Source organism: Theobroma cacao, chromosome 10 (genome assembly GCF_000208745.1).
Source record: "Theobroma cacao cultivar B97-61/B2 chromosome 10, Criollo_cocoa_genome_V2, whole genome shotgun sequence".
Classification (NCBI taxonomy): domain Eukaryota; kingdom Viridiplantae; phylum Streptophyta; class Magnoliopsida; order Malvales; family Malvaceae; genus Theobroma; species Theobroma cacao.
Genome location: NC_030859.1, coordinates 21,403,556 through 21,415,459, shown reverse-complemented (window position 1 = coordinate 21,415,459; position 11,904 = coordinate 21,403,556). Strand labels below are relative to the sequence as shown.

At 36.5% G+C, this 11,904-nt stretch overlaps 2 protein-coding genes and 1 non-coding gene across 3 annotated transcripts; 2 read left to right on the top strand and 1 right to left on the bottom strand.

The window, feature by feature from the left end:
• On the bottom strand, nt 4,485-5,974 carry LOC18587477 (expansin-A10). The gene is made up of 3 exons (XM_007011257.2): nt 5,725-5,974; nt 5,193-5,505; nt 4,485-5,100 (listed from the first exon to the last, which is right to left on the bottom strand). The coding sequence occupies exons 1-3, from the start codon at nt 5,867-5,869 to the stop codon at nt 4,797-4,799; spliced, it is 762 nt and encodes a 253-aa protein (XP_007011319.1). The 5' UTR covers nt 5,870-5,974; the 3' UTR covers nt 4,485-4,796.
• TRNAT-UGU lies at nt 7,933-8,004 on the top strand. The gene has a single exon. It is a non-coding gene; the product is annotated as a tRNA-Thr (tRNA).
• LOC18587476 (non-specific lipid-transfer protein 1) lies at nt 10,847-11,862 on the top strand. Its single transcript, XM_007011256.2, has 2 exons — nt 10,847-11,308; nt 11,497-11,862. Exons 1-2 carry the CDS (start codon nt 10,944-10,946, stop codon nt 11,504-11,506), a joined length of 375 nt encoding a protein of 124 aa, XP_007011318.2. The 5' UTR covers nt 10,847-10,943; the 3' UTR covers nt 11,507-11,862.

Genomic DNA, 11,904 nt, shown 5'->3' with positions numbered 1-11,904 from the left:
AAGATATGTTGAAATAATACATTAATCACAAAAAATTATTATTAAAAGTATAAGTAAGTCCAAAAATTACAGATTCACGTTTTCAATCTAAAATACATATTTAATAAATGATGAAAAATTTATATTTATATACTTAAAAATTTACCTCATCTCTTATTAACGTATAATTTATAACAATATGATATAACATGACATAGAATGAGATTACGCTTATCTTTAAATATGGATGAAAAAAACTATAAAAATTGAACAAATTGACTCAACGAGTTCCCAATGGTGTTCGTATAAACCCAGGAGATAAAGAAATTAGCTACCCTAACCATTATGCACTACAAATGTCTTTCTCTCTTTGATATTTTAATGCTAATTACCATCTTTGTTACTTAAATAATCCCAAGTAGTTCATTTCTAGTAAACTCAACTAGTGACTAGATTGTCTTACGTTAATCTTTCAGAAAACAACAATATCAAAAGTAATATCCATCCTAGAAGATACCCGTAAACTCAAAAATATGTTGAGCAATGTGTCATATGATTTTCTATTTATATAATTGTTAATATAATGAAGTTAAATTCTATTTGGTTAAAATAAGAAATCCAATGTGCTAGTAATGGCGGAGCCTATGTAGGTGTAAATCTAGAACTTTGGAATGTTAATTATTAGTAATTAAAGTCAAGGTTATGCAACCATTCTCATGTACTAGATCTCTGCAAAATTCAAGCACATGGGGTTCCATATTGTATTAATTCTTGTCTTGTTTGCTTTGTCAATTCCTGTTAATGACTTTTTGTTTGGATCAATGCTAGACAAGTTATTGTAAGAGAAGGAAGGACCCATCCACTCTTTCCTTGTTGGTGATCTCTCAAGTTATCGATAGTACCATGCATGGTGCATGCCAACAAGGGCACTGTAAACTTTTCCAGGGTTTCATCAAGAGTCTCTGAATGATCTTCCGGGGAATTGATTTCAATGGCAATTTTTAGCTATGTTCCTCCTTCCCTTTTCTATGGAAAGGCTAAAGAAAGAGAAAGGAGACTTCGTTGGAACCTTGGTGGGATTGCCAAGCTCCATCTATGGCAGACTCTTTCCAAGCAAAAGCCTGCATTTTATACATCCTTCTTATAGCTTTCATTTTCTCTCTAAGATCACCATCTTTCCCAAAATGTTTGTCAAATTAGACCTAAAGGTTATTATCCTCCTAAAAGGATTGAGATTCCAAATAGGAATTTTCATTGTCCTTAGACTTTGCTCAGCACCCATTTTTGTTTTATCTCTAAGCTTGTCGAATGTGTAGGCTCCATCTTAGATTATATTATGGCTTCTTCACCTTTCGGTGCATGGGCACTTATTGGCTTTGTTGATGTACCTGATGCAAAATTTCTTATATTCTGATTTACTACCAGACTTCTATTACTTGGATGGATGACCATTTGGCCTATTCTTGCATTGTAGTCCTGTGATTTGATTCTCACGTATGATATTTTTTTCCTGTGTAAATTAATCGTATTTATTTATACATAGATCTAACGTGTCTATTCATGTTATAATATATATTTATAGTTTTTAAAAAATAAAAAACATTTGAAAATTAAGCAAACTATGCATTAAGTAGTGAATTACTATCGACAACAGCAATAAAAATGTCAATTATTATCTCAAATACGAATGGTATATTATGCATTAAGTAGGATCAATTGACTTGAGTTAACGATTCAATGTTACATATTTACATGTAATGATTAATTAAATTTGTTTGTGAAGTATTAAATTATTATATAAGTTACATAGTATATATAATAATAATTCAAAAAATATTTTTAAAATATAAGTGGTATTCAGAAACCGATGTGAGTGTGAAAATTCATAAATAAAATTTAATTGATTATCACATAGTTATTTAATTATACGTAATTATTATAAAAAAAATTATACATGTTTAAGAGAAAATTGTGAAAAATAACTCTTTTCGTAAGCCCAATTCAAAAATATCCTTTATTTATTTTTAACTAATTTTTGACATGACTTAAAAACAATGCCCTTTAAACAATTTCAGACAAATTAAAATGGTTTCTGTTTCTCTATCTTGTCATCCAGATAAAAATTTAAAAATTAAATTTTAATTTCTCTCTTGTCAAATACGGTCTATCTCGTCATCCAACTCTTTCTCGCCATCCCAAAAGGCAGAGATGACATCAACATATGTGTTTTAGGTTTTTGGCTTTATTAGTTAATTCATAGAACCTCAAAATTGAGGGGTTGAAATTGATTAGACATATTTGTAAATTAGAACACTGTATGACATTGGTAACTTAAACTTGACTGCGAGCAGACAAATAATTAGTTATTAGATATTGCATTATTAGTTTTTAGACATTATATCACTGGTTTTTAAGTATTACGAGACTGATTTTTATGCATTGCGTAACTTAATCATTACTTTTTTAGTTTTTAGGCATTACGTGACTGAATTTTAAACAATGACTAAGTCGCACAATGTTTAAAAATTAATCACGCAATGCATTACTATCTAGTCACACAATACCTTACTAACCAATGATGCAATATCATATCAACCAGTCCGCAATATCTAAAAATCACTTATGCAATGTTTTAAAATTAGCAACACAATACTTTAAAACAAGTCATGCAATGCCTAAAAACCATCAAAACTACTGAATTCTATTTAACAAAATCAACAACTTCAAACAATATACCATATTTCATTTAACAACATAATCAACGAATATGAATACTTGACGAAGAATGTTCAAAATATTCAAAAGTTTTTCATCATATATCAAAAATCACTTCAAAATACTCAAAATGCTTAAAAGTTTTTTTTCTGATAAGAAATACTTCAGAGATAAATGGTCTGGCGAGAAAAGTTTAAAACATGTGAGTAAATTTGAGGTGCGGACCTAAATATATAAGTCGATTTTATTAAAGATAATTTTATCTAATATTAATTTCTTTTGATAGAAAATAATTAAAATTATAAAGAGAGCTATTTTCAAAAATATCTTATATGTGGAGGATATTTTTGAAAAAAAACTCATGTTTAATTTGATAATTCAATGTTGACTTATGTTTCAATGAATAGGTGGCAAAACATATAAATCTATTTTTTAAAATTTTCAACTCTGTTATAATATTCCTTTTTAGTTAAATTAGATGTCCGTTTTAAAAATTTAACATAATATTAGAAAACTATCTTTTCCGTTATTGTTTCTTCTATGATAAATTTAGTATCTTTCCACGCAAAGTACAAATATTTTAAATAAATAAACATAATAAACATCTCTTCACTTATTATCAATTAATTTTAAATTAAAAATCCGTTGTATTGATTTCCGCTTGGAATACAAACCGCTGCTGGAGGAATTCTTACATACTTTGAGAAACCATGCCATGGCTGCTGTTCTTGACTTGATATATTGTCTTCCTTTAAGCCAAATTTCATTCAATTACAGAACTGTTACGTTGCAAGCATGTGAATTCCTGTCGGTTTCAAAAGTTATTGCTGTTAGACAAGCAACAGGGGGAGGAGAGTTGACCTATTGGAATCTTGATCAACTAGAGCTTGCCATGGTCGGTGACAGTAGTTAAGTTGTTACCTGCAACGGTGTTGAATATGCCCCCAGACCTTGTACTGTAATCGATCTAACTTCTACCGGGACCAGTGAAAGAGATAGGAGAGCACAATTACCGCATGACATTGCTAAAGGAATCAATAACAGGATAGTGACAGTCTACAGGACTGGTAATGACATACGTAATGTAAGGGTTAGAGGTTTGGCATGTTAGTTATAGGTCAAAGGTTAAGCAACCATGCTGTAGTTCTTTCCAAGAACCAAGCACATGGGATTCCACATTTGTGTTAGACAGGCAATTACTCTTTTAGCTTGCTTTCTTGGTCATAAGTCTACATTACATATTCATCCAAAATCACAAATTGAAAATAAACAAACACATAAATGGACAGACAAGCAAGTGTAAAGTTGGTATTGAAAAGTGTGTCAAAGCAATAAAGCTACTGCGAATTTGTATTTGGAGATCTTGAGGTTCTGTAAAGTGTAAATTCTGAAGAGACCTTTGGAAATATTGTTTTTGATTCAATATGACATTCGATGTTTAACCTGTTTATGAGATTCGTGTCTTGGGTATGGAACGTTGTTATGTCTTAGATGCTTGGGTTTGGGGCAGGACAATACATGCAGGTTTGGTTTTTAGTGAGAATGGCAGGTGCAAAATTGTTAATGTCCCAATATATGCAGGTTTGCTTGGGCATTTTTTCTTGGTTCGGTCTGTGTATGTAGTTTAAAGAGATTGGCCTGCAGCAAATAGGTAGCTTGCCTACTGCTGCAGTTCTTTCTTTAGGACTAATTATAGCATGTTGCTGGAGGAATGAAATTTTTCCAATTTGCAATGAGAAATACTGGAAATGGAACCGGCAAATTGGGATCTAGAATCAAAGAAAGTCAAGTTGGAATTAAGTAAAGAAATCTTGAATTGATATTCATTAATGGCTATGAATTAGACAGAAGCCAGACTATGGAATATCCCCTGTTTACTTTTAAAGAGAAAAAACTGTAAAGCTCACAACCCTTTTGATGAATGAAAATATATAAAGAAGGCCTAGCGGGTGCCAATGAACCACCACAGCAATAGACAGCCACATGGGACTGAGCCTTTCCTACTCTATACTCTCCCTCTTGTTCCTTCCCCTTTCTCAAACAGTGGCACAATAGATACACATACTTCCATTTTCCAGGACATTCTTTTGTCCTGGAAACTCTTAAAACTGACCACCCTCAAATGTTTGGCCGAACTGCCAACTTCCTGGCACCACGTTGTAGCTGGTCACGGTCCGGCCATCGCTTGTGGTGACCTGGAAGGAGAGGCTTTGGCCGTTGAGGTAGGAGTTGCTCTGCCAGTTTTGGCCCCAGTTCCTTGACATTGGTTGCCATCCTGTGTTAGAGCCCTTGATTGACACTGCATGGACATCTCCAGCACCACCAACATTTGTGATCAAGACCAAGTTGAAGTAAGAGTGACCGTTAATGGTGAACCTGATTCCTCCTTTCTTCGTACAGGGGACTCTGTTCAGACCAACATAGAAAATATGTTATTGAGATGAGCTCGGAAACTAGTTTAACTAAGCTTTGATCATAAAGGGTGCTGGAATCATTACCTTCTGAATGAAATGGGGACGATTCCAGCGCGGTATTGAGCAATCTGCAGGAAGGCAGGCTCTGCCAAGTCAAAGTGCTGGAGGGGAGGGTTGCACCAGCCACCATTGTCATTGGACAAAGCATTGTTAGGGGGGCAGAAGTTTGTTGCAGTGACTATAATGGATCCGGCCAGGCACCATTTGGGGTCATTGTCACATCTCATTTCATAGCAAGAACCGCAGCTTAATCCATTGTTGAACAAGGCAGTGCTAAGTGCTGCAGTGTTAGTCCCATAGCCTTGGCTGTATAAGTTGCCATATCCACAAGCACCTCCTGAAATAGAAGCAGTGGATGTAAGTAAACTTAAAAAAGTTATAGACCATATAAAGTTACCATGTGCAATTATTTTGGAAGTACACAAAAAGGCCTGAAGCAGCAAGTTGTTACAGCATTGCTTCAACTTTTTAATTACCCCACACTTTTTAAGGGTTTTTGTTTCTTTGTTTTGCTTTTATTCCTTTTTGCTAGAATGACAAAGTCCCCTAAACTTACCCATTGTGCCAGATGCATCACCACCACCATAGAATGTAGCATGACCACCTTCCCATCCTCCCCCGTAGTCACCATAGGCCCCTCGCAGGCAAAAATTGAAGAGAAAGAGCAGAAGAGAAGCTGCAGACAATCCTGCTTTTGCCATTGTGAATATTAGCTGGAGTACTTGAGAGGTGAGAGAGAGAGAGAGGGTAATTAAAAGGCTTGGTGTGTTTAGTGCTTGATGCTTGTGAACATAGGGATGGGAGAAGGGGTTTATATAGGAAATAAATGGAAAAGGTCTGGGGGCGGTGCGATGTGGACGTGAAGAGAAGGAAGAGACAAGCAAGCAATCCTCACGTTGATGAGAGAAAGGCAATACCACGAAAACGGATTTCATATTTTCAGGTCATTTACAAGGATCAAAGCCTGCACATGCAAATGTTCCGGTTAGACTACCAACCGCTATGCCGCATGGCCCCCACCTGCACATGCATTTATCAATGTTTTCTTATCTTATTCTCCTAGTCCTTTTAACTGCTCTCCCTTTTGTTTTCTTCCAACCAAATGCTTCCTTACGTGTAGTTTTGTGGAATTTTCTCCTTAAATTGCCTGAAATCGCGCCTATCCCTGGAGAAATCTTCTGTTTCCTTTGATTGGGGACTTTGGGTTTTCTTTATTTTTTCCTGTGTTCTTTGAGGTCTAATTTGGTAGGCTGTAGAGGAATATCCTACAAAACTAGTCAAGGGAGCCTTGTAATCATTTTGTGCTTTTCATCTTAAACCTTTTCACACATTACAAAAATGCTGTTCGTGGTAAAATCAATAGGGACACCTCCCATTTATCTTCCACAGCATTCAATTCACATCTCCTAAACAGGAAGCCAGTAACAAGGGCACGCCTGGACACATGTGGGATCTATGTATTTCTTAATGTTCTTCAAAGACCTTGAACATCAGGAAGATTAAAATCCCATCAGGTTTCTTTCTTGTTTTTTCCATTTGTTACAGGGCCAATGGAGGGGGGGGGACCTGCTTTCCTTCATCTGTAAGCATACCATTTCTGTTGAAGCAATCTGCTGTACAACCAAGAAAGCAGCAGAACGACCTGAAAGCACTCAGCATTTGAAATTAAAGCCTCATATTAATTTCCAGTGCAATGTGCAACTTGTTTATTGATTAGGTCAACTTGTTTAAGCTTAACTAGCATTGCTTTGCTCAAAACAACTATATCTGGTACATGGCCACGAATCATATAATTTTTTTTTTCCCTTACCAAAACCATATTTCAGTGAGCATCAACCGTATACTTTTGGATGGTGACTTAAGGAATCATTTGTCGATAATTATATTATAATATGAACTTGACTTGCTAAATCTGAATGATTAGCAGTATGCAGCATCAGCTGCATGCGCAGCCATATCTATCTATAAGATCAGAAAGAGAAAAAACATGATTTTTTTTTCCATCATCATTAATCGATCATTGAAATCATTAGACATACGTGTGTAGGGATTAATTTAAGCATTGAGTTTTGTAGTTTTTTACAATGATTAATCTCAATCTTATGTGTTAAACAGGAAGAAAAGCTTGAAAGTTATCTGTTAGAAAGATTTGGTCAGGGTCCTACCATGTTAGGAGCACATGGAAGCCCCGGGCTACCCGGTCCCCTTTGTATCCATGCATCATTTTCATGTGAACTTTGGGTGGTTTTCAACATTGTAACCTGATACTGATATAGGATTAACCAAAAGCATCCAAGCAATAAAAGTAATTTCCTAATATCAGATGTGGACTAAAGGAGAATAAGAAAAAAATGCTTTGATTTTGCTTCCTTTTGTTTTTGTTAATTTCACATCAGTAGGGAAGATTGAGAATCCTGCTTTTTCTGCTACAATTTCTTTTCAACATATCTTAAAACTTGTCTGTTTCAAAGTGGGAAATATGGAATATTGGAAAAGGTGACATGAGGTTCTTTTACCTCTACCAAGATATTCTCATTGAACAGTGAAAAAAATTTTCAAGTCCTCCTGAGACAAAACCTCTGCATCTGTATTTGTTGATCAAGCATGTTGAGTAAATTACAAAAGTCCAATGTGAATTTAAAGTATGGAAGAGTCAAAGTCTTGTGACAATGCGATAATAAAATAAACAACACACAGGATCCCAGTGGGGAAGCTCATGTTAAAAATGTAGAAAACAAAAGGAATTTGGATGACCAATGTCAGAGCCCCTATAGCTCAGTGGTAGAGCGTCAGTCTTGTAAACTGAAGGTCTGTAGTTCGATCCTGCATGGGGGCAAACCTTTCTTGATTTCCTTCTGCTTTTTGCCTAGCAGATACAAGTGTAGAAGAAACAATAGAGTAAGCCAAAGAACAATGACTCAGGTTTGGCTTACTGGTTGTGATTTCTTTTTAAGAGAGTTGAGAAGGGTTGGAGCCTGTTGTTATTTGGTAACGCATATCTACATGCAACATTACCAGCATCAACAGTTTAATCCTATTGCTAGCTGCAGATATTTCCCAGTTTTTTATCTAATTGCAATAAAAGAATGAGCATGCACGGTATTAGTTCTTTTTTTATATATATAAAAACAGGGAAAAATACGAAATGATATGGGATTTTCCATATTTATTCTGTCTTCTGTTGTTATATCAGTAAGGATTAAGATTTGCAACCAGAAAGCTCCCCAGGCATTGTCCTGGGGACAACATTAATTAAAGCTTTGAAATGAGATCCACAGAAAGGTCATGTGGAAGTTATCCAAATGTTTGTGTGTTAGGCTCCAATGAGAGCTCCCCCCACAAGGGGTTGTCTCTTAGTCCCACTTGCAAGAGACTAAGATCTCCCTACAATCTTTCATGGAAAATGGGACCATTAACTCTCAGCTTTCTGAATAGTCACTTTCTGGGGGTCTTTAAAACACAGTGGTCACACATTGCAGCCGCAAACCCAGACCCACTTTGGGGGCTTCCAAACCCCAACATACAGCAGTTCTAACTAAAAGGTTTCAACCCCCCAGCCATGTGCATTTAATTGGAAGCTGGGGTTGTAGGGCAGCCTGTGACCCTTACATGGTGGCAAGGTAGTTAAGTTTGGTGTCCTGATCCCTGGTTTCGTGTACAACTGAAAGAATATGTTCCAAATGGTGAAAAAGATCACCTTTCAAAAGAAATTGATTGATAATCAACCCTGTGAATGTAAAATGGAAAGCTTGGTTGTTGGCTATATTCTTATAGCCAAAACCTCAACTTTTGCTGATACCCTTCTGATGCACCAGCACCTGACATTGTACGAAAACATTAGACTGGCTGCAAGTCGTCAGTTAGGAGTCCTGACACCTGCTTAATCTGAGCTACACTTGAATCCGAAATCATAAAGGTATAGATCGAGTTGCATTTGATTATGGCTCCTCAGTGGGAAAAGAAAAAGGGGCAATGCAATGGAAGGAGAGAGTCCGAAATTTGAGTTAACTGCTGTTACTATGTACTTTCCCGGATGTTTAAGCTGTTGATTTTACCAGAATGAGAGGTGGATAACACATAGCTGCAAGATGGTCCCTACGAACAGAAAACTGTACCAAGCAAGACAGCAAAGCCAAGTTTAGGACACTGCTAGCAATTCTCCAACTAGATCAAAGAAGGGATTTAATACAACTGCTTGCAACATTCTCTGGATAACTCGGTTTTGAGTCTGATAACAGATTGAATATCTTCAAACAATTAATGTTCTCATATAACCAAAGTAGCAAACAGTGTTTTATTCTTCTTCTCCCAACCGAATATCATAGTCCATAAATAGTTAACAACATTCACAGACAAACTTAAAAAGCAAAGGTTTTGGAATTTTTTTCCTCTAGCTTGCAGAATCATATTCCAACCCACTTGATGGGAAATGTTACAATTAATTTATGCATTTTAGTCTCCTATCTTGCATGATAAGCCTATCTTTGATGACCAACACACTGAAGAAACACTAATGGCTCCCTGGTAGTGAAAGAATAACAGACTAGAGACTAGTGTAGAACACTTCACCTTAGGAAGTCTCCCTTCATAAAGCTACACAAATTTTCCATAACTTAGCAGGAAGTCGGGGAAAATGGGCCAGCTGAAAAATGGGCTATAACTTAGCAAAAGACCATTGTCAGGATCTTGACTATGGCAAGGACTGAAAAATGGGCCAGCTGATCAGATTTCACAGGCCCTCAATAGCAACTGATCCCTGAATCGTGAACAATCTTAGGACCAAATTTGAGGAGTAGATGACCCAACTCATGTCAATTGTTATGCCATAGAAAAGTAGAAGCCTCATCAGCAATGTTGTGTCAGGATTAATTGGATTTCCTAGCAACAATTTAAGAATCTTCCTCCAGCTATAAGAATAAGAGCACCTCCCAGGCACATAGTCCAAATAGTCTATTTCTCAAATAAACAAATCTAACCCCAAATCAATCTATGAAGAACCAAATTGAGCAGACGGAAACCATTTTAGTCTTGTAAAGCAGAAAACTTATTCCCTCATTCTGATCTCCTCAGCCAGCAACCCTCCATCCTTAGGAGTTCACACGTACCACTCCAGTTTACTTCAGTTTAGTTTTATAGTTTTTGGCCAAACTTTTGTTTAATTTATGAGATCAATTAGTTTGTTGCCAAAACCTTATGACAGTACAGATCTTTTGCTGACAACTTTTGTCTTTTGAGAGTTGAGAATCATAAATCTATGAAAGTAGAAATTCACAGGTTTGCTGGAAGTGACCGTGATTGTGTCCTTGGCTATTAATTTTGATGGCATTCCGGTCTCCCAACAACCATAGTAACAGCCATGGTCCACTATGGAGCCCTTAACAGTACTTTCTACACTAACATTTGAACTAATCATTCTATTACTGATTTCTTGTCTTCCAAACAGTTTTTACAGTGTTACATGGCAGATTTTCTTGCCTGTGAAAGTCACTCACAAGCTTGTAACTGCAATTAGCAACTGTTCTCTAAATGATTACCAGAAAGTTTGTGATTTCTAAATGTAAGTTCTCATTGGGGCGCAACTATTTTTTATAACATTGGAAAGGGATGGAAGCATTCATCATATATGTCTGTCTGAGACTATTCTAAGATGTTCTTCTGAGTGTGGCCATTTAATAAGCTCCAAACCAGTTCCAACAACTGCAATAATGGCCATGTTTCTATAAAGATCGAACCCGCTCTCAGGATGTTCAGGTTTCAGCTAAATTCGTTTCAACCATGTCTAGAAGCTCTTTCACCTGCAAGCTGTTGTGCACATTATTTGTGCTTACAGGCTTGATGACTGAGTCTCCTAGAGTTGTTCATGCTTTAACCTGCCCCGAGGTGAGCAAGGCCCTTGTTCCGTGCGTGACGTACCTGGCGACCGGGAGCTCGTTCGTACACTGTTGCACACAGATCCGGCTTCTGAATTCCAAAGCCAATACCACTTCGGATCGACAAGGCGTTTGCCGATGCTTAACGAGTCTTGCTGCTCAGTTCCAACGCCGTCATAGGCTCAATTTCAATCTTGTTAAGCAGCTTCCGGGAAAGTGTAACGTCAACATCCGCTACAATATTACAACTCAGAATCCTAACTGCTCCCAGTAAGCATCTTCTACTAATAACCCCATTGTTTGATAGCTAGACTAGACAGAGAAGAACTTTGAAACTATGCCTTGCACAATTTTGATCTTCTAATGTAAATAAAATATTTTTCTTCATCTTGGTATACAGCAATGAGATGTAATGGAAACTTGGTACTATAAATCAATTTCTTTGGCAATCTTTGCAGGGTGAAATGAGAGGAAACGAAGATGAAAGCAGCAGCTGCAGTAGCAGCCATGCGGCACAGGAGTTTGGAGAAACTAAGTTTTGAGGCTTTCAGCTAAGCAGCAGTAGCAGCTGAAGCTCAGCAACAGCTTCTTCTATTATAAATTATTGAAGTAAGAAGCAAAACTGAGAACGAAAATAACAGTGCTGCAGTAATTTATTTAGTCGTACTTCACTTTTTCCTTCTTGGAAATGCATAGGCATGGTTTGTCCTGTGCAATGTCCAGGGAGGATTAGCTTATGCAAAAGCTATGCATTAAAAACCTCTGCTTTCGATGTATTATTATATGGGCCTGGACTCTTCTATTTACTTTCATGAGTTGAGATAAGAATTTTAGACTGGTAATGAAGAAATGTTTTCTGTTGCAAA

Coding starts and splice junctions, on each gene's coding strand:
- LOC18587477 (XM_007011257.2), bottom strand. CDS start 5,869: ATGGCAAAAGCAGGATTGTCTGCAGCTTCTCTTCTGCTCTTTCTCTTC. Junction 5,506..5,724: donor TGATGCATCTGGCACAATGG/GTAAGTTTAGGG, acceptor CTTCTATTTCAG/GAGGTGCTTGTGGATATGGC. Junction 5,101..5,192: donor GTCCCCATTTCATTCAGAAG/GTAATGATTCCA, acceptor TGGTCTGAACAG/AGTCCCCTGTACGAAGAAAG.
- LOC18587476 (XM_007011256.2), top strand. CDS start 10,944: ATGTCTAGAAGCTCTTTCACCTGCAAGCTGTTGTGCACATTATTTGTG.